Below are 21119 nucleotides of genomic sequence, written 5' to 3'. Positions count from 1 at the left end.
CTGCATTCAGAAAGACAAAACGTTGCAGAACGTTAAGGCCGCAAGAGAAGTTGCACAAACATCTTTCTTTTCAGATACAGATATCTAAACCAACGGGCTGCCAAGCTAAATTCCGGCATATAAAAAAAACACACAATATTATAGTTTGATGTTTAACTCCATCATTTATTTCGATTAGTTACAAAACATAAATAAAATCAACAGTTGAATTAGTTACAATTTACAGAGGCTAAATCACCAGCAACATACTTTTCATTTTCTAGGTTTCTCTGTTCAAATATCCTTTTATCATTGGTTCTCAGTCATGCCATTTTGGGACTCCCCAAATTTGCGTTGCATTTTATTTTATTTTTTGGAAGTGAATTGAATTTGCTCTGCAGCCCAGCAGGTAGACTTATATCATTGTGGTAGTTAGTGTCTCAGGTATCATGTTTTAAAAATGAAGTAACATTTCTCAACAGACCAAAATTTCTCAGAATAAATGCTTAAAAATGACCCTGGCCTGTCCCGACCCAGAGAGGTATATAAAAGCAGGGGAGTCCCATGTAAACAGGGATGAGAACCAGTGTTTTCTAGTTTCAAATAACCTCCGATTTATAATGATGAGAACACAATTTTACAATTTGTACAACCCCCATTTCAAAATACAAAAATAATCTTTTTTCTTTTAGATAACATTTTGGTAACACTTCAAGGACAGGGCCAGCTCCACATTTCCTATCATGAATCATGTTCATTAAGCTGTGGCATGTGGTCAACATGTTAGTATTGGACATGACAGCACAGTAACTCGCCTTCACTAATAATGAACTACATCTCTGTGAAAATGTGGGTTGTCTTGAAAAACAACATAAATACTGAAATCCGTTATGTTAAATTCTAGATTATGTAATTGCAAAGTTTTACTTCTGAACAACCATACCCTTTAGCACAAACTGTTCCTCCATAACCTTTCATATTTTAAGTGTGTCTCACATTTAGCAGTCTTTCACAACCTGTACAATGTCTCTTTGCTGTGGCACAAATCTCTCAATCATTAATTTCAATAAAACAGAAATGCTGCTTTGACTACAGACTACTTATTGTACCAAGGTTCCAAAAATGTATCAATGCCTGACCATTAATGGTCAAATGTGTGTATGGCTAAGTGCACTGATAACCCAATAAAACATCTGTAGATGTATTACTCTGTTTATCCCTGTATCTATCATTGAAGTGAATTTAGAAATAGAGGAATGGAACATTTCTTAATTCAGTAAACCTTTTGCAGTGTGCATAAAGCACATTTACGGTCTACAGTTGAGCTTATAAAAGAATCATTCACACTGAAACAGCCTAAGATCAAAGACAAAATAGTTCACAACTGAAATGAAGAATCACTATAATGCCAAACAAACTTGACAAATAGCCAAGTGATGATCTCACACTAGTGTTTGACGACAAACTTATGATCTTTACAGGCCTAAGCACTCGCTTGTTATCTTTTGTTTCTTGAGGAGACAAGCCCAAGACACGGGCTCAGAGTAAACATTTTGGGTACAGTGACATTTAATGTGAGAGGCCGCTTTGAATGAAAGCAACAGGGATGCAATTATGATGCAGTGCAGCAGTATCACAAAGCTTCGTCACACAGAAAGAAATACACACTCTCACACACTCACAAAAAATGCAGTAATTCTAAAAGGCAATATGGGAATAACCCGTATGGTCTCCCCATTCCATTATAACTTGGCAGTTTTTCTTTTTCATCTTCCTCCTCAGTATGACACCTTGATATGCAGTGCTGAAATTGAAAGCAAAAATGTCTACTGTAAAAACCTATCATACTGAAAACCAATTTACTTATGACTGATGAATTAACTCAGTTGGCTGCACACAGCAGATGTGAGATTCATAAATGTACGTGTAAGCAGATTGCAGTAAGTTCAGGCAGGTCAAGGTAGCCATAGGGTCATGCAGTCTTGGGTTGGGTGAATATTCAGTTAACCTCAATACAAGAGTCCACTGAACATAGATGACATATTTCAATTTACCAGCATATTCCGAAAATGAATTAATCCTAATTGAAATCATGTGACTCATGTTAATTCAAATTGTTTCTATCTTACCACTACTACTTAACGTGAAAGAATACAAACTAAGTACATGCTGTACCCGTGCACTACACTGCATAACAGTGTGCTTGGTGGCGTTGTGGTAGTGATGGAAGCCAGATACCATGCTCTACTGTGTAACATGCTGTTGTTTTAAATGTGTTACAGTTCACTGCCCATTGAAACACTTTGTGCTATAGGCCTATAGTTTTAAAGGTCAGCTAATTCTATGTGTCTGGTCTTTGTCAACGTGCTTCTACAAAAATACTTTGTTTATGCCTTACAGACAAATCACTACAACACATTATGATCAATTTAGATGACAGTTACTAATTGCACTTTTAAAATTGATAGTCCTTTCACTGTAAGCATTGACAAATGAAACAAAAATGTCAATACATTGTCAAAAATTTTTGTGTGTCCTTCATGTCTCTGCTTAGGAAGAGTTCAGGTCCAACTGAGTTGGGTTGAAAACAAAAACATGACCGTTAATTTGTGTCAAAACACATAAGGGATATGTACTTGGACAATACATGAAAGCACAAACACACACTCACACTCATAAATGCACGCACTCACACATTACAGAATTTATACAACTCAACACCCAAACGTACCGTTATTCATAACCCCCAGCCAGTGTTCCATATTGCCCTCTGTCTGTACATACTAGAATCTACCATCTCTCACATTCACTCCCCACCTTATCCACAAACACACTGGAATCCATATACTCATTGTGGTCACACCTCTCTCTTGCATACACACAACCAATATTCCGTATGGATTTGCTTTACGTCTTGCTCCAACTACTCGATCATTCGCATCAACCTCTCTCTCTGCCTTGGTTTCATTGCTGTCCCAAAGGAAGAGTGGAGGTGGGGGGTGTTGGGTGAAGTTTGGCACTGGAAGGCAGAGCAGCAGTAGAGCAGGAGGAGGAGCAGGAGGAAGAGGATGAAGAACAGGAGCAAAATGTCCCCCCAGTGGTGGCACCGCTATCTGTGGGCGCCGTGGTGCCAGGGCCAGGCAGCAGAGACCCGGCCAGGGGCATTGGAGATGTGGGCATTTGGGAAGGCAACAGAGGTTGGCTCTGAGGTGGTGAGTGGGGCAGCTGCGTGATGGGTTGTGTCTGTGGTTGCATGGGCTGCGACTGAGACAATAAGGGAGTTTGCATCCGGGGCTGTGGTATCTGCTGGCGGAGTGGGGACTGCTGATAGGACATCTGCTGGAGTGGGAGAGACTGATGGAGGTGTAAGCTTTGCTGCAGCTGTGGGACTTGACCTATGTGCGTTTGTGGTGGTGCTCCTGGAGAGCGCAGGGTGGCCAGGCTGCCTCCTCCTGTGTAATGAGATGGGGCTGCCACAGGCAGGCTGGCAGGGGTTGGGGATGCCTGGGGATTCAGTGGTGCCACTGGAAACCAACCAGGTGGAGCCACCTGCATGGAATAAAGTCATGAATAGTAAGGCAAACTGAGAGCAAAACCTTACCCACAACATTTATGATGAAACAATCACAAAACCTTTTACCTATATGTTTTTATATCTTGTTTTTATATGTTTTTATATTTTTATGTTGTATGAAAAGGTTATATTGTATGAAAAATAGGATATGTCCTATACAGTGTGTAGTTCTACCTCAGCTGGCTGGCTCCAGCCTCCCAACTCTTGCACCTGCTGAATCTGCTTGATCTGATTGAGCGAGGGCTTGGGTGGGGCAGGGCCCACCGTCTCCTTCGTCCAATCATCAACCAGTTTGTGCAATTCGTCTGTGAATGTGCTCTTTCTAGGAGGACTGTGATCTGCGGAGAAATGAAGGGACACTTGATACCACTGATCATCACTTTGATACCACTGATCACTAATTATGCGTTGCCTCCATGTTTGGGTGACAAACCCTACCTCTCCTAGTGGACAGTGAGGTGTGGTGCTCTGGGCTGCAGTAGGGGGGCAGTCTACTCTGTTCACCACCTGAGAAACTACTTGACTGCTGCATCCCTGGGGGACAGCCACAACAAAATAGTTACACCGAGAGAACAAGAGCGAGAGAGAGAGAGCGAGAGAGAGAGATAAGTGAGAAAGATAGTTACCAGGGTGTGCAACTCCGTTGTTGTCCATGTGAGAATGAGGCCGGGGCCGGAGCTTGACTTTGGCCGGCCGGGGCCTGCGAGGGGAGAGGGCTGGAGGTGCTGTGGGAAGAGGAGGTGTTCGGGGCAGAGGGAGAGGCAGAGTCTGCCTGTGGTCTTTGATGGAACGGAGCTGTCTGTACAGTTCCTGCAGCTCTCTGTTCTGCTGGGCCTGAAGGGACACCACCTCTTTGATGTGCCTATGGGGGAGAAGATACAAATCATGGAGGAGAAGGGGAGGGAGATGAGGATTATGAGGCTTGGCAAATCAGTACGACACGAGAAGATTCAGACTACGAGAAGAAATTAGTTGGAAGATACTATTGTTCCATCTTTCCCCTCCCTGTCTCACTTCTCTCGGAGCTTGTGCAGTTCTCTCCTCAGGTCTTCATCCTCCAGCTCGCTCTCATCGTCATCACTGCTGCCCAGGGGTGAGTGGCTGTGCCCGTGACCTCGGGGTGGGTGAGCCAATGACGGGGTCCTCTTACCCTCCTCCTTCTCTCCCTCCTTCCCCCGAGTTCTCCTCCTCTCCCTTTCCAAATCAGGAGACACTGGGGAGCTGTCAGTTAGCCTCTCTTCTTTCTTAGTCTCAGCCTGGGTTACAGAGAAGCGCCCCACTTTCCGGTGACTTCCACCGTGTCCTGAGGCTGCCTCCTTGGGGGGAGAGGATTCAGGAGGCTGGGGTACTGGAGTCACCTGATGGCAGAGGATGTGGGAGCTATTAACAGCCTGTTCCTGGTCCTGTCTGCACTGAAGGTTTAGAATGGTGAGTGACAAGTACAAAATCGTTAGTCCTGTCCCTACCTGAAATCGTCCTTTGCGTGACTGAGGTGGATTTAGGGGGGCAGCCTCCCTCTCCTCTCCCAGAGCCTGATTGCTGGAGTGTCCATCTGATAAAGAGATGGGGAATGAAAAACAAAGAGGGAAGAGACAAGGACATAGAGGCACAGGTATAAAGCGCACATAAATGACGAGGTAGACACAGACAGAAGCATACAGACACATAAAAATCACAGAGGGACATATAGAAGCACACAGACATACATGGACACACAGACACAAACACACAGTGTTAAAAATCACCCACCAACATCATACATCATAAACAACATTGTGACTTACATGGATTACATGCAGGGCTATGAAAATGTGTAAACATTATATTGAATACTGTGGCAGTCATCATTTGTTCTAAATTAAAAGTAATAAACTCAACAATGAATGTAAGTTTTTATGGCAGTAAAGTACATGCTTAAAACAAATGTGTTATGGGGGTGTGGGGAGGGGTGGTAGTTTATTTAAAAACAAAAGTATAGTAAGTCATTAAATAGAAAAAGCATATTATGGAATGACAGTTGAATGTTTATAACAGTGTACCCCCACCCACCCACACATCCACTCTCTCATTCTCACTGACTCAACCTTGTCCCTCTCATATATCAGACAACAGAGCCCAATATCGCATTTGAAATCTGTACTCAGATCCACAGTGATATTGTTCAATGTGTTTGATATTAGGGAACACTACATTAGTACAGTGCGTATATATGGATTTGCTGCATCATTTAAGATCAACTTGGAAATGTGCAGCCTGATATAGGTGCTACTTACAGACAATGATCCATTACTATATAGACACACATGTTGAACATAACATACATGTTCATGCATATACTCTAGTAGTCTATACATGGATCTAAACTACTGCTACACACATAAACACAAATACATGCAAGAAGGTTGGCTTACTAAAACAATATGATAAAGCTTTACAAAAAGCCTACCCAGGTAAGAAAGAACCTGACAGTAACTTGTAAGCCCTGGACAATGTGCACAATAGATAGTAGAAATTATGACTTTCATCATAATCTGGATATCACATACAGATAATGCAAATAGAAAAAAATAGTGTTCATAAATAGCATAGCATCTACAGTATATTATGCAGTCTCATGGAGCAGTGCGGCGTAAGCTGACTGTGTGTCGTACATGTATTCTGAATGACAACTGATCACACAATGACTTTGTATCTATCTTATCTGTTTAATGTCTCATGCTGAGGTGCATGGTGTCTACACTGAGCCAGCAGGTGGAGGGGAGGTGAGATGGTTGCTGTTGGCACTGCTTGTGGACTGGGGGGATCATATGAAGGGATATGTCCTGGGCACAGCCGGGTTTTACTCCAGAGCTCATCTGCACTGGGACGGGCATCAGACTCCTGATGCCAACCTCTTCCTACACTGTGCCAATCTCCCACCCTCCTCTACTCTCCACTGTTCTTGCCCCTGGGTGAGTAACCCATGCAAAAAGAAAGATTGCCAAGAAAATGAAATTTAGTAAAAGCAATTCGGCAAAATCAAAAAATTCAAAAAACAATAATGTATGTAGTGATATCGACACTGACACTACACAGGGTTTACAGTCACATTACAATATACAAAAACAATTATTTAGCCGTAAACATTAACATCGTTTAACATTAACAGTTATTAATTCCTGACAGTTTAGAAAGTTACATTTCTATGTTAACACTAGGACTAGACATTAGGTTTAAGACCATGCCCCAACACCCCATTCTCTCTCTCTCTCTCTCTCTCTCTCTCTCTCTCTCTCTCTCGCTCGTTCGCTCACTAAGAAGACGCTACCTTGCTGGACTCTGGGCTTCTTGAACAAGCTGGCGGAGTGGCGCAGTTTGCATGCCCAGTTTTTGAATTTGCGAGTCCAGGATTTCTTGCTAACAGGATTTCTGATACTAGGACATGTCAGGTTTAGGCCAAAATATCCACCTCCTGCATTGTGCTGCTGCTGTCCATGCCGGAGGGGGATCGGGTGCTGATTGGAGGGCCACGATGCATCTCCTGTGGTACTGGTGTCAGAGTGTGGGGGGACAGCCTGGAAATAGGGGTGGAGGGAAAGGGAATAAGCCACATTGACAGTTAAGAGTGGCTGCATGGAGTTGAGACACTCAGAAAGGAAGAGAGACGTTGAAACATAAATATCACAGGTGGCTGAAAAAGAACTGAGAGGAGTCACATTTATTCAGCCATGGAAATTCACTGTATTTGTAGTAATGTACATGAAATATTCACAATTCACAATATTCACAATTTACTCGCAATCAAATCAGTGGTATTCACTCACAAGAATGGTTGGTTCTCCCGGCACAGGTGGGCGCTGGGGCCCAGCAGAGTCATCCTGATGGGGGGGCAGGAGGGATGTGGGGGGGGTGGAGGAGGCAGAGGTGGAGGGGACAGACGGGGCAGGCTGCTGCTCCACTGGGCCCAGTTCAGCAGAGGTGGGCACCTCTGGGGAAGCCTCCTCTCCTCTATCCCTCTCCAGGTCAGGGGAGGTGGAGGAGGAACGGGAGGTGGTGGAGGAGGTGGTGGAGGACGAGGAGTGGGGGGAGGTGTCTGAGGAGGAGGCAGGTGGGGGGAAAGACGAGGGGTGGAGCGAGTGTGGCTCAGATGACTCATCCCCTCCTGCCGATGTGGAGGCTGCTGATGCCAAGGCAGGAGCCGCGGTGGAGGCCACAGCAGCTCCCCCGGCCAGCACTGCCCCGCTGCTGTACTCCTGATACAACAAGTTCCTCAGCTTCTCATCCAGCGTCTTAATACGGTTGTCTACAAATTCAATTTTGGGGGGGCCCTCACTGTCTGACTCGGCCACAGAGGAGGGCTGAGCAGGGGATGGCGTCATTGTGAGGGAGAGGGGGGGTAAGGCGGCTTCGGGGGCGCCCAGAGGGAGAGGGGGCAGGGAGGAGTCGGATGAAGGGTGCAGAGGGGCAGAGTGGCTGCCTGTGTCCTCTGTGACACTGGCCTCTCCTGTGGAGAGTTCTGACTCTGACTGCTGGAACGAAGACTGTTTCTGCAGTGGAATCTGTTGCTGCTTCTGGGGGGTCTCCATGGCTTTAGCCACCTCCTGCTGCTGCTGAAGTTGTTGGAGCAGCTGCTGTGACTGTATACGTTGTTGTGTCTGCTCTATAGGGATCTGGGTTTGTTGCTGCTGAATCTGTTGTTGCGGTACAAGGCTAACATTTAGTGGTGTCTGTTGTTGAACAAATTGTTGACTGATTGACAGAGGTAGCATTTGACTTTGATCTGGAACAGCACCCATTAATAACTGATGTTGTTGCTGCTGTTGTAGCTGTTGTAACATTTGCTGTTGCTGTAAGTGTATTGTCTGTTGTAGTCCTAAATGATGCTGCTGTTGCTGGTCAATGTGGGCCTGCTGTTGAGGCACTACAGGTGCTTGTGGTACCACAGCTTGTTGTGGTAACTGTTGCAACTGAGATTGCTGAAGTATCTGTGGGCTATATTGTGGTGCCTGCTGTTGAACAGACATTTGTTGGGTCTGCTGTAGGGGCATTGACAGCATTTCTGCTGGTGGCAGAGACTGTTGGAGAGGCACAGGCTGCTGTAACAACTCTGTTTGACTTGGCTGAGGCAGCATCTGCACCTCAGGCAGCTGCTGTTGAAGTGGCATTTGTTGCTGCATTAGTTGCTGTTGTTGTAACTGTTGGAGAGACTGCTGCAGTGCTTGTTCCTGCTGCAGCTGAATTTGTTCTTGGTACACTTGCTGTTGTGATTGCTGTGCTTGTGGTGGTGGTACCTGCTGTATCTGTTGTGCCAGTGGTACTTGTTCAAGCTGCACTGTCTGTAGTTGCTGTTGAGTTGGTGGTACCTGCTGCTGTAATGCTGGCTGTAGCTGTGGTTGTGGTTGTGGCGGGGCTGGTCTGGCCATCTGAGCCAATGTCTGCTGCTGCTCCAGGCCAACTTGGCTGACCGAAGGAGAGGTCACTGCAGCAGCAGGAGGAGGGGAATGAACAGAGGTGGAAGAGTGGTCCCCTGCAGACACACACTGCCCTAGAGCAGTTAGCACTGCATCCCCTATGCTTTGACCTAGAGTGGAGCTACCACTAGTCCCAGGAGATGTGAGGACATCAGGCAGACTGGCGGTGGGTATGGGAGACATAGCAGCAGGGGCAGTGGCCAGGGTGGAAAGGTTGGCAGCAGCAGTTATTAGGGTGGCCATGGATGAGGGGGCACTGGGGATTTGGTCAACAGAAGCAGAGGTGAGGACTGACAGTTCAAGGCCAGATGAGGCAGCGGCAGGGACAGAGGCTACAAGAGTAGAGGCTGGTGCAGAGACGCTGTCAGAGGCAGTGGTGTCAGGAGCGGGGGCAGCGGTGGCTGGGGGGGACATGGAGGCAGGGGCTGAGACAGTGGAGACAGGAGGAGAGGTGGCAGACAAGGTGGGGCAGGGAAGAGAGGCCATTCCAGTCAAGGACTCCGATCTCTGTGATCCTTCACTTTCTACATCCGCCGGAGAAAGGGACAGTTAGTTTCTGTTACACTGCCCATTCAAAGAGATGTTAATTAGCCACAGTTTTAAAGGTCATTTGGAAAAATCTTACCTCTCTCTGTTTTAGGGGACTGAGGTACCCTTGTCTCTCCAGTGGGGGGCGGTGTGGCAGCTCCCTGGTTGGACTGAGAGTCTCTGTGGCGGATGGTCTGGTTAATGAAGAAGCGCCAGCGTCCCACTGGGGAGGACTGGGGCACTGCATCCACTGGGTAAACATAAAGATAGTTAGCAGATACGGAAGGAAGGAAAGTAGTGTCAAAATTGTTTCACAATTTGGTTCTTCTGTGCATTAAGAAAAGAGATGCAAACTCACTTGTAGAGCCAGTGGGAGTGCTCACATGCAACTGGTCAATAGATCCAGTCTAGCAGAGAGATAAAGGTTCAAGTTCATATTGAAACACACTCACATCAAAAACAATAAAAAGGAAGGGAGAAGTCAGTAGATGTTGAATCTGGAAATCAGCAGACCTGCAAATGTGTTTGAAGAATTTCCTGGGCATTCTTTACGATGGCTCTCAGCTCCTCAACAAATTTCTCTTTCTCCAACTCAAGGACAAAGTCCTCCTCCACCTACAAACAAAATGCAAACAAACAGAAGTAACTAAGACATGGAATGGTGACTTTTCAATAAATAATGCAGACTATGATACTGCTATGAGTAATCTACCATGTAATCTGCAATGTCCTCAGGTGCATCCCCTTCAATGTCAAATTTGAATGTCACCATCTTGTTGCTATGGGTCTCCAGTTGGCATTCCACCATATTGTCCCCACTACTTGACACCTTTGGAGGACAGGAAGAATCATTATAGTTAGCCTGTTCAAAATACAGTATATCCACTGGTCTATACACATACTTGCACTTGGTAATATGATTTGTTATTTGTTAATGTTTACCACACCTGGAGCATGCTCAGTAGAAACTGGTGTGAGCCTTTCTCAGGCCTCTGACAGGAAGGTCTCCTCTGAGACTTGACTTTCTCTAGTTTCCCATTGGCCAAGAGCTGCAGAGTATCTTCACCATTGGCTGGAACAGACCTGTGGGACAAGTGGATGATGTAACAATAATTACAGTCAGGGTGGTAGTGTAGTTAGAGATCAAAATCAAAAAAGACCTGTAAACTGAAAGGTGCTGCTCACTCACTGTTAGTCGCTCAAAATAAGAGCATTACCTAAATTACAAAAATGTACATGTAATTTGTATGTATTTACATACATACATACATACATATGACTATTTTGTAACAACACTAACATATTGCTAATTGTATGGTTGGAGAGATTGTTAACCACCAAATAATCACACAGGCTCGTATTCAGAATTGACATAAACACATGTAGTGGGGATTTATCCACAAAATGTGTGGGTCGGCATTCAGACTTTAGCCTTGTCCTGAAGCTCTCGTTAAGTGCCTCAAGCAGCTACGTGTGGGGACAGAGTTGTTCCCTGACATCTGTGGGACTCTGACTTGCAATGCATGTTCTCTTCTACTACGCAATGTCTGGAGAAAAGGTGGCGAAAGTACATTCTGATTAAGCTTGCATTCAACATCCACTATAAAGACAACAGCTTCATTTCTTTAGCCTGATACTGTATCAAATACTGCTGAATTCATAGGCCTCAAGCCATTTCTAAATTATAGCACTTGATATTGAAATCAAATTATATAAAAGCACAGAGCCTATTATAGGCCTAATGAACGAGCAATGCACCGATGCTAATTAATAAAAGGCTATCATATAATTGGAAATATCATACTCATTTTCTCAAAATTAAAGGCAAATGCTTCTCTTAAAGGGAATGTGACTGGCACGCTCAGAGTAACAATCTGCAAAAACATACTAATGTCAGAAATCTGGCAACCCAGTGGGCAGGTGCGAGAGAGGGGTAATTTAAATATTCTCCCCTCAACTCAGAGCTACGTGCCCGCGTGACACAAATCAGAATACGAATATCTTGTCACATGTTTTTTGTTTTTTGTATTGCCTGATGGACGTAAGTGCAAGACTGATGTGCACTGACTCTGAATTGGAGCCAAGATCACAGAATAGTGATATAAGGCATACCCTGATGAAGAATGACGTTCTGTGCTGGACAGGTGTGGGCTATCCTGTAGAGTCACATGAATACAGACACAAAGCAACACACAGTTATTCAGAAAAAAAAAACACAAACCAAACCATTAGCTGCATGATACAAATTAAACTATAATGCAACTATGCAGGATGTTACAGTTAATAACAAATGTACTCAGTTGAAAAAATACTGTCCTATGAATAAACACAAATCTTTTTTTTTATTAATACTTGTTAGTTTGAAGATGAAGAAGTGTACTCAAAGGCTTTTTCAAGTGAGTAATTAGCATTATTCACTTTAAGTTTGCCAGTATTTCAGCAAAAGAAAATTAGCAATAAAGCCAACATGTGTCCTTTTAAGAGACGTATAACCCAGTAGTGCGTGCTTCCTGTACCTGAGCAATGCCCAGCAGGGGAGGGTCACAGTCTTGCAGCGAGGTTTGGGACAGCAAGGGGGCATTAGAATCAAGCGACTGTAGAGTGGTGACAGGAGGAGGGGAGGTGGGTACAAAGTCAGCCCGTCCCAGTAAGGATACCTGGGCCTCTGGTGGGGATGTGGGCAGGTCTGGAGCAGGGGCAGCAGGAGGATGGAGGGATGGTAGGGATGTTGGGGGGCAGGAGGTATGAGAGGGGCTGGGGGGCATTTGTTGGGCAGGAAAGACAGCATGGGGCAGAACAGGCTGCTCAGCAATAGGTGTCTCAGTGTGTGTCTGTGTGTGAGAGTGAGCCTGTGTCTGAACATGTGTCTGTGTCTGGGTGTGTGTCTGGGCCTGGATGCTGGTTTGTGTGTGTGTGTGAGCTGGCAGTGTCTGCTTGGCCTGGTGCTGGGGGGATGGGGGTGGGCCTGCCACTACCTGACTATAGAGGGGCAGGACCTTGGGTTGGGACTGAGGCTGGGCCACATTACTGGGGACAATCTGTGCAGGGGGTTGAGGCACCAGATGTGGAGCAGTTTGACACTGAGGGGGCAGTTGACTCTCATCGAGGGGTATCAAAGGCTGCTGAAGAGGAAGTGGTTTCTGGATGGGAGTTGGGGGTGGCTGCACCGGTAGCTGGGCCTGTAGAGGTGGTTGTTGCTGTGGAGCTGGTGCTACTAGTTGTTGTTGTTGCACTTGTGAAAACTTCTGCAGCTGTTGCTGGTATTGCTCAACAGGCTGAGGCATAGCAGGCTGGGAGATGGACTGAATTACTGAAGGTGCAGCTGTGCTTCCTGTGGGCTGCTGCTGGGCCTGAACAACGGGCTGTAGCATTGCTTGGCCCTGGACATAGGCTTGTCCAGTCTGCTGCATAGCATGAGGGGCAGGGGTAAAGTTCGCAGGGTCAACTACTGAGCTGGGAGCAGCTGTGATACTTCCAACACTCCCAACTGAGCCAGGAGACAGAATCATCTGCTGATACTGCAGTACTGGAGGCTGTTGCTGCTGCTGTTGTGTAATGTGAGTGACATCCTGTTGTATTGATGGCATGACTTGGTGAGTGGGCTGGGGGGCTGGGACATATTGAGGTGTCAAAAGGCCAGCTGCTGCTTGAGCATGCACCTGGCTATGTAGCTGGCCTTGGGTCTGGAGCTGGGGCTGTAACAGGCCTGGTATTTGAGCACTCTGCTGAACTGGAGTCTCATGTTGGATCTGACAGGGAACTGAGGCAATTGCAGCTGCAGGCTGGACATGGGCTTGGCTCTGCTGGCCCATCATCTGAGTGTCAACAGTTGGGCTCTGGCCCTGTAGTAGCTGAGGCTGATTAATTGTGGAGTGTAGAGGCTGAGTGTGGATTAATGGCTGAGCAGCCACCTGGCTCTGTGTAGGAGCGGCAGAGACTGGATGAGTGGTCTGTAAAGGAACTTGCTGGGTTTGGATGGGTTGAGTCTGTCGCTGGATGGAGGCCACCTGAGGAGGAATCGCCTGAGCTGCCTGGGCTGTGGGCTGGGCTGTGAGTTGGACTGGGACCTGGCCTTGGCTCTGGGGATGAGCCTCACTTTGTCCTTGCTGGGAAAGGACTTGGGCCTGGATCACAGGGGGCGTCTGCATGGGGATCTGCGTAGTCTGAATGGCCACTGGGACCTGGGCCTGGGAGACAATTTGAGTTTGGAGCTGAATCGCCTCACTGCTGGCTGGAGCTCCAATTGGAATGCGAGGTTCCATTACAGAGATGTGATGCTGCGGCTGGGCAATGTAGGCTTGCTGCTGCTGGATCAGTGCTCCTTGCTGTTGTTGCTCTATCACCTGCTGCTGAGTGAGAGTAGTGTGAGGTGGAAACTGAGCAGTGTTTAGTTGTGGGATACATGCCTGTTGTATATCAGTCGGTTGCTGCTGAATCAACATCTGCTGCTCACTGTTGCTTTGTTGAATAGGGACAATCTCTAGTTTCTCAGTTTGCTGGAACTGAATGATGGCTGCTTGTTGCTGCTGTTGCTCTTGAATCTGTTGCTGCTGTATCAGTGCCTGTTGGTGCAGTCTCTCTGCTTGTTGTTGCTGTTGTAACAGTGCCTGTTGTTGCCGTTGTTGTTCTAACTGTTGTTGCAACAAAGCTTGTTGCTGCTTTTGCTCTAATTTCTGCTTGAGTTGGGCTTGTTGTTGCTCTTGTTGCTGTTGCTGTAGCAGAGCTTGCTGTTGTTGTTGCTGCTGCTGTTGTAAAATAGCTTGCTGCTGTAAATGCTGTTGTAATAGTGCTTGTTGTTGTTGTTGTTCCACTTGTTGTTGGAGTAAGGCTTGCTGTTGCAGTTGTTCCATTTGCTGCTGTAACTGGGTCTGCTGCTGCAGCGCAACTTGTTGCTGCTGTTGTTCAATTTGCTGTTGCATCTGTGGTTGTTTTTGTATTCCAGCTTGCTGTTCAATTTGTTGATGTAACTGGCATTGCTGTTGTTCCAGTTGTTGATGTTTCTGTAAAAGAGTCTGTTGTTGCTGTTGCTCCAATTGTTGTTGTAGAAGTGCTTGTTGTTGTTGTTCTTGTTGTTGCTGATGTTGCTGCTGTAGAAGAGCTTGTTGCTGCTGCTGCTCCTGTTGCTGTTGGAGAAGAGCTTGTTGCTGCTGCTGCTGCTCCTGTTGCTGTTGGTGTTGCAGAAGAGCGTGTTGCTGCTGCTCCTGTTGCTGTTGGTGTTGCAGAAGAGCGTGTTGCTGCTGCTGCTGCTGCTGCTCCTGTTGCTGTTGGTGTTGCAGAAGAGCGTGTTGCTGCTGCTCCTGTTGCTGTTGGTGTTGCAGAAGAGCTTGTTGCTGCTGCTCCTGTTGCTGTTGGTGTTGCAGAAGAGTGTGTTGCTGCTGCTGCTGCTCCTGTTGCTGTTGGTGTTGCAGAAGAGCTTGCTGCTGCTGTTGACCCAATATTTGCTTTTGTATAAGTGCTTGTTGTTGCTCCAGTTGCCGCTGTTGTAGTTGGGCCTGTTGTTGCTGCTGTTGAAGCAATGCTTTTTGTTGCTGCTGCTCGAGCTGCTGTTGGATATATGCCTGTTGTTGCTCCAGCAGTAAAGCCTGTTGTTGATGCTGCTGTTGCTCCAACTGTTGTTGATGTTGTTGCTGCTGCTGCTGCTGTTGTCGTAACAGGGCTTGCTGTTGCTGCAGTTGTTGTTGTTGTTGCAGTTGTTGCTGTTGTTGCAGTTGTTGCTGTTGTTGCTGTTGTTGCAGTTGTTTTTGATGTTGTTGTTGTTGTTGTTGTTGTTGTTGTAGTTGTTGTTGTTGATGTATCATGGTCTGCTCGTGAGGATCCATTTGTGGTTGCTGTTTATAAGTCTGAGGTTGCTCCCCTGGCTGTGGTAATGACGTGGCTTGCTGCTCCATACCTGTTTGTGTTGGTAGCACAGGCTGCTGAGTAGGTGGCTGGACATGCGGTATAGGCTGCTGTACATAGATCTGCTGCTGAGGCTCAGGTTGATGTTGTTGGACAGCTGTAGCTGAAAGGTTCTGTTGATGCTGTTCTATCGGTGGCTGCATGGTAGCCGCTGTAGCCTGGGGCTGCTGAATGGCATTAGCTTGTTGCTGTTGGAGCAGAGCAGCCTGAGCCTCCATTTGCTGCTGCTGTTGCTGCTGCTGAAGGGTGGTGGTCTGTGATTCCAACCCTATCTGTTGTTGTTGAACAATGGTCTGCTGAGGGATCATGACAGGCTGTGTTTGGTGGGGTGCTGCCTGGGGGATGATGTCAGTGAGCTGCATGGGAGTGGCAGCGGGTTGGGTCTGCTGAGCGAGGGGCACAATGGCCCCCACAAGTCCAGCCTGATCACTGATTGAGAGGGGTGTAGTGAGGACATTAATGGGTGCTTGTGGAGAGACCTGGGGTATGTATGACTGTGAGGGGGCCATAGACCCATGGGGAGTAGTAATTTGTGATCCATCTGAATGGTATGGCTGTGTCTATTCAGTGATAATGACAGAATGATGAGTGATGTTGAAAGAAAGAGGGAAAAGACAGCAGTAGAAAAATAAGGTAAGAGTAAGCTTTGGCAAGGGGCATTAATAATCAACACATTTCATTTTATACAGTATAAACAAATAGACAGTCAATCTCAGAGGATTATGAGGATGATTTGTAGTTGGGTAAAACAGATATTTAAGGGAAAAACACAAAATGGAAGTAGTGGGAGCATAGTTATAGTTCAAGTAGTAGTAATGTATTAGCTGTAGCTCAAGTGTCTCATATGCCTTTGATTTTAATACAAGTTAATAATATCAAATCATTAGGTCTATTCACCTGAGAATATTGTTGAGGTACACTTGGTGAGATTTGTGTTGCCATGGGACTGGGCTGATTGAACGTCTGACCAACAGATGCCCCTCCACTTTGGCCTATGGACAGGCTTGAGATACCACCACTCTGACCAATAGGCACATTTGGAGCCCCTCCACTCTGACCAATGGGGAGCATTTGAGGATGAGCCACAACCCCAGTACTCTGTAGTGCCAGAAAATAGATAATAAACAATGTGCTTTAATAGCACAATGATTTCAAACAATGGAGGATGAATCACTTTGGTATATTTTATGAACAAGGTGGAAACACAGTATAGACTTACAGACACAGTAGGGGGAAGAATAGTTTGGGAGTGGGTGTACGATTCCCCTTGCTGAGAGTATGCCTGACTCTGTCCACTTGCGTAGGATTCACAGCTGGCTGACCCAATGCTCTCACCTTCTGAATGAAAGACAGTTGAAAGATTAAAATAAAGGATGTAAAAAATTAAACAATATTTATCTGTCCAAGTCACAATATTCACTGTCCTAAGTTCATTCCTTTTTGTTAATTCTAATTCCTACACTATCATTTAGTACATAATAGTTCTAAACTGTCCTAAACTGACTCTCATAATCTTCTGGTTTAAGTAACATGTAATGAAGGAGCATACTCCACCTGGCAGGCTGAGGGCTGTCCCACTGAGAATATGCTGCTGCCTGACATGCTGGTCCACCTCTGGCAGTTCCTCAGACTCCTGCCCTCCTCCTCCACCACCTCCACCTCCTCCACCTCCTCCTCCCATCTGCGCAGCTGCCCCCGGCCCCAGCGAGGAGGGGCAGGATGGATGGGAGCAGGTGTAGGAGGTGAGCGTAGAGTCTCTTCTCTCTTCAAAGCCCTGCTGCTGCTGGAGCAGCTGCTGCTGACGACGCTCCCGTGACTTCTTGATCAGAGTAACTCGGTCCCGGATGGATTTGCCCACCACCTTTGCATCACTCTCGTGGAAGAAGCCTGACTTCACCTGTGATGAAGGGCAGAGAGAGAGAGAGACAGAGAGAGAGAGGGAGAGAAAGAGAGAGAAAGTTAATGAATTAAAGGCGGGGGGTTGGTCGAGGGAATCTAGGTCAGAAGGAACTAGCTTCGAATGCCTGATAAATGAGCTGCAGGATTTCCTTCTCCCGACCCTTCTAGGCTCTAAGGCTTTAAAGCCTTTTATCAATCTGCCCCATCCCATACCTGATATTAATAAACCCCCTTTCTCCTAGTCATGCCTGAATTACCCATCTCTCACCATCTCCAGAGCCACCTCCTCAGCGCTGTCATTCTCCAGGTCATAGCTGAACTCGATGGCCTCATTGTCCTTGTGCTTGCCCTTCAGCTTCTTGGGCTCCTCCACCCAAATCCGGAGAGCAAGACAGTCCTGGCAGCCTGTGTCCTCCTCTGCCAGCTCCACTCGCACCCCTGTGTCCTCCCCAAAGAACGCATGGGTCAGGAGGTCTCGGATGGAGAGTCTGTGAAGGGAAGGAAAATATAAGGAACCCATGAAACAGAAGCACCATCAAGTTTTATGAGTGCCCTCTCCGCAACTGTGCATGAGACAATGCCACACGTCATGTTATGAGAACAAAAACTGCTTACCTCTGGCTCTTGTTCTGACGAATGCAGCCCTCGATGATCTCTTTAATCTCTGGGTCGTTGACTTTATCAAAGCTGGCTGGTTTTATACCCTGTAGAGAAAGAAAGGAAAATGTATTTTTTGGACTTGCCTCTTGTCACAATCTTCTAGAGTTAAATTCAGCCAAACCAGTGAGACACTCCTCTATACCTGGACACTATGAAACCACAGCACGGTAAAAGTCATTTGTACAAATCAACTCTGTTCTTTATTGAGAAGTATATAATTAGTAATTAGTAAGTAATAATTTGTAATTAGTAATCCCATAACCCTCTTCATGTGTAAACGAGTTTTGATGACATTACACAGGGTTAGTCTATCATTCTGCATGGACTGCTGCAATATAGCGATGTATGAAGCAATATATATACAGCTAGATATTTTTTTGATTGCAAAACAACACATACTCTGGCATAATAAAGCACATCGGTGTATAAGTAGTGCATCTGAGTATATACTGTATGTAATATGCAATAAGCTACATTTGCTAACAGTTCAGTTACTAATATTAACTAGCAAGCCAAACATTACTATATTCTCCATAGAAGAAATGAAGGCAGCTGATCAACTAAGGAGCCAGAGAGCTAAGATCACATTCAAATAAACTGATAATTAATTAGGCCTATATGTCATTGTCACAAATGACCTGAGACTGTACACAATCTGTTTCTGAAATAAGAATATAACATAGAGTTCCATGCAGTCAGAGACTCACGCTTGTGACTTTGCGGTAGATTTGAGCAGCATTCTGGCACTCAGAGTAGGGGTATTCTGAAGTAGCCATCTCCAGCATGCACATCCCAAAGGCGTAGACATCCACAGACTCATCATAGTGCTCCTCATACATCTCTGGAGCCATGAACTCTGGGGTTCCTGTTACGACCAAAAAATGGATCCCAGTCAATTAAAAAAAACAGAACTAAATACTAATCATCAATATCTGCAATCTTTATTTACTGTTGCATAAGACAATCCACAGATAACCTCCCAAATCAATAGAAGAGACCCCAAATTCGATAGAAATCCTTCCTGGTGATTGCTCCTGTGCCCGGAGTTAAACTTTATTGAACTAAATGGTACTCATAGGGCATTGCTCTGGTTGGCTGTCAGAGCCAAACATCTAATCTGTGGTCTGTATTTACAGTAAGTGCTGCCCAGATGGATTTTAGAGTGACTGTGTCAATAATAATCTATACTCTGGGGCAGCTGCTGCCCTCTGTACATCAGCCCAGTGCTGAATGCAGTGAAATGTGCATTTAGAGGTACTGACTCAGTTTGCTGATGTAGCTACTAAATGCCTTGAGTTGTTCTCAAATGTACTGGGTCTATTTCTGTACCTATGACACTCTTGGCAAAGGAAGTCCTCATAAGAGTGGCCAGTCCCAGGTCTCCTATCTTGACTGAGCCTGTAGGTCCTGTGATGAAGATGTTGTCACACTTGAGATCCCGGTGGACTATTGGAGGGGTCCTGGTGTGGAGGAAGTGAAGGCCCTTCAGGATCTGCCTACACCAACTCCTCAGGACCTTGGGCTTCATCACCTTAAAGCGCTTCAGGTAACTGTATGGAGAGAGCAAAGCATGATTTTGTGGTCAAATACGGAAGCATATTTTAGTCAACCAATGACAGAGCTGAATGAGTGAGATCACCAACAATGTCACTACATGAAGGAACCAACAATAATATAAATACCATTGAATTTAAATGCATCATGTTACTGTGACCTGCCACTTATCTTGCAGTGTAATTCACTTGAATTCATAACACTCATAATTTGCTGAATACTATATTGTACATAAAGAATTTACTTCCCCATAAAGATTGTTAAAACAACCTGCTCTAACTTGTTAGATAATTGAGAGTAATGATTTGTTTTGATCACGATTCCTCTGAAGACCAATTTGCTCTTCTAATTATATAGGACAACACATTAAACTGAAAAGACCCAATGTTGATGTTTCCCAACATTATCCCTCCCTGAAGCTTTGAGTCATGCTATCTTTTTAACATCTAAATCACATCAGTGAACTGTAATAAACAGAAGGTGCAGCATTTCCTGTAGAACTGTGTTGGGGTGGGGATCATTTTGGTTCTGAGACCTAGGTTTGTTTCTAGACATATTCCAGGATCAGTTACAGTGGTGTGTTGCAGTTTAAGAACTGCTCCTATTTGTATCATGACATATCAATTACAGTATAATAGTCATTGAATTGACATTTTTCTAGCTATGGGGACAGTTCACCAGCCATGGGGGGCAGTGCAGCTAAATGAATGTAAACACTGCTACAGATATCATCACTCAGAGGGGAAATTAAAATTCAATAGAGCTCAGTGACTCTTAAACTAAATGACATTCTGGTAGACCTTTCACAGACATTTATAGGATGATCTATACAATATATCAGCCTCATTACGATAAAATGTAAACAATCTGTGCTCTAATAGTATACAGTGAGCTGTCATTCAGTGAATAGTAATAGATATGGGGAGGGTGTGCTGACGTTTTGAGTGTTCCTGAGGTCATGAGTTCGGTGACCAGTACGATGCACTTCTTGCCGCGGAGCACAGACTCCCAGGAATCATAGAAGCGGACAATGTTGGGGTGCTGGAGCCCCTTCAGCATCTCCGCCTCCTCCTTGAAGCGCTGCTGCTCTGCCTTGGTCAGCTTGCGGTCCTGAGGTGAGAGATACACACCAGGTTACATGGCATGCATGCATACATTTGTGTCCCCACAGCTATAGAGAGAACTTTCTCTATTGAGTGACGACACTCAATAATGAATATCACATTTCCTTCATTAATTTCAATAAGCTGTACAAGTTCAGGGACAAGATGAGTACAACAATGGCTGCAACAGTAGGCTGTCAATGACAGACCGCACAATGCTCTAGGGAGTCCTCACATCACCAGGCAACCTGACACTTCACACCCATGACTGTTCACTACACACCTACTGTCACTAGATGGTGCTAGCAAAATAGAGTTGCAGGGGTGGCGAGACAACACCCAAGCCAGAGCTATATAAACCACATTTCTGCTGCATCTGCCACACAGCCCCAGTATGGCGGATGGGATGGATGCTGCAGAAATTCCACTCACTGGCACAGCAGCATCCCACAGGAGCAGAGACAGCCATTGACT

At 45.7% G+C, this 21119-nt stretch overlaps 1 protein-coding gene across 1 annotated transcript in view; it reads right to left on the bottom strand.

Annotated features, from left to right (window-relative positions):
• Window positions 1–144: 144 nt before the first annotated feature.
• Window positions 145–21119, bottom strand: part of wnk3 (WNK lysine deficient protein kinase 3) — a 39392-nt gene continuing 18417 nt past the window's right edge. The window contains exons 3-25 of the mRNA XM_071524889.1: window positions 20480–20652; window positions 19318–19538; window positions 18696–18853; window positions 17944–18032; window positions 17597–17816; window positions 16979–17326; window positions 15619–15812; window positions 14209–15254; window positions 12048–13762; window positions 11644–11687; window positions 10479–10614; window positions 10244–10360; window positions 10045–10146; window positions 9890–9938; window positions 9629–9781; window positions 7357–9527; window positions 6861–7107; window positions 5020–5105; window positions 4568–4911; window positions 4180–4415; window positions 3992–4087; window positions 3728–3891; window positions 145–3528 (exon numbers count right to left, since the gene is read on the bottom strand). Of these exons, the coding sequence (XP_071380990.1) occupies window positions 2944–3528; window positions 3728–3891; window positions 3992–4087; window positions 4180–4415; window positions 4568–4911; window positions 5020–5105; window positions 6861–7107; window positions 7357–9527; window positions 9629–9781; window positions 9890–9938; window positions 10045–10146; window positions 10244–10360; window positions 10479–10614; window positions 11644–11687; window positions 12048–13762; window positions 14209–15254; window positions 15619–15812; window positions 16979–17326; window positions 17597–17816; window positions 17944–18032; window positions 18696–18853; window positions 19318–19538; window positions 20480–20652 (8694 nt within the window). The 3' untranslated portion in view covers window positions 145–2943. The remainder of the gene's footprint in view (window positions 3529–3727; window positions 3892–3991; window positions 4088–4179; window positions 4416–4567; window positions 4912–5019; window positions 5106–6860; window positions 7108–7356; window positions 9528–9628; window positions 9782–9889; window positions 9939–10044; window positions 10147–10243; window positions 10361–10478; window positions 10615–11643; window positions 11688–12047; window positions 13763–14208; window positions 15255–15618; window positions 15813–16978; window positions 17327–17596; window positions 17817–17943; window positions 18033–18695; window positions 18854–19317; window positions 19539–20479; window positions 20653–21119) is intronic.

The sequence above is a fragment of the Centroberyx affinis genome, unplaced genomic scaffold (genome assembly GCF_046629955.1).
Source record: "Centroberyx affinis isolate AG114_WGS23_722 - 3 ecotype Tasmania unplaced genomic scaffold, CSIRO-AGI_Caff_v1 ptg001245l_1, whole genome shotgun sequence".
Lineage (NCBI taxonomy): Eukaryota > Metazoa > Chordata > Actinopteri > Beryciformes > Berycidae > Centroberyx > Centroberyx affinis.
This window is presented reverse-complemented; position numbering and strand designations above follow the sequence as displayed.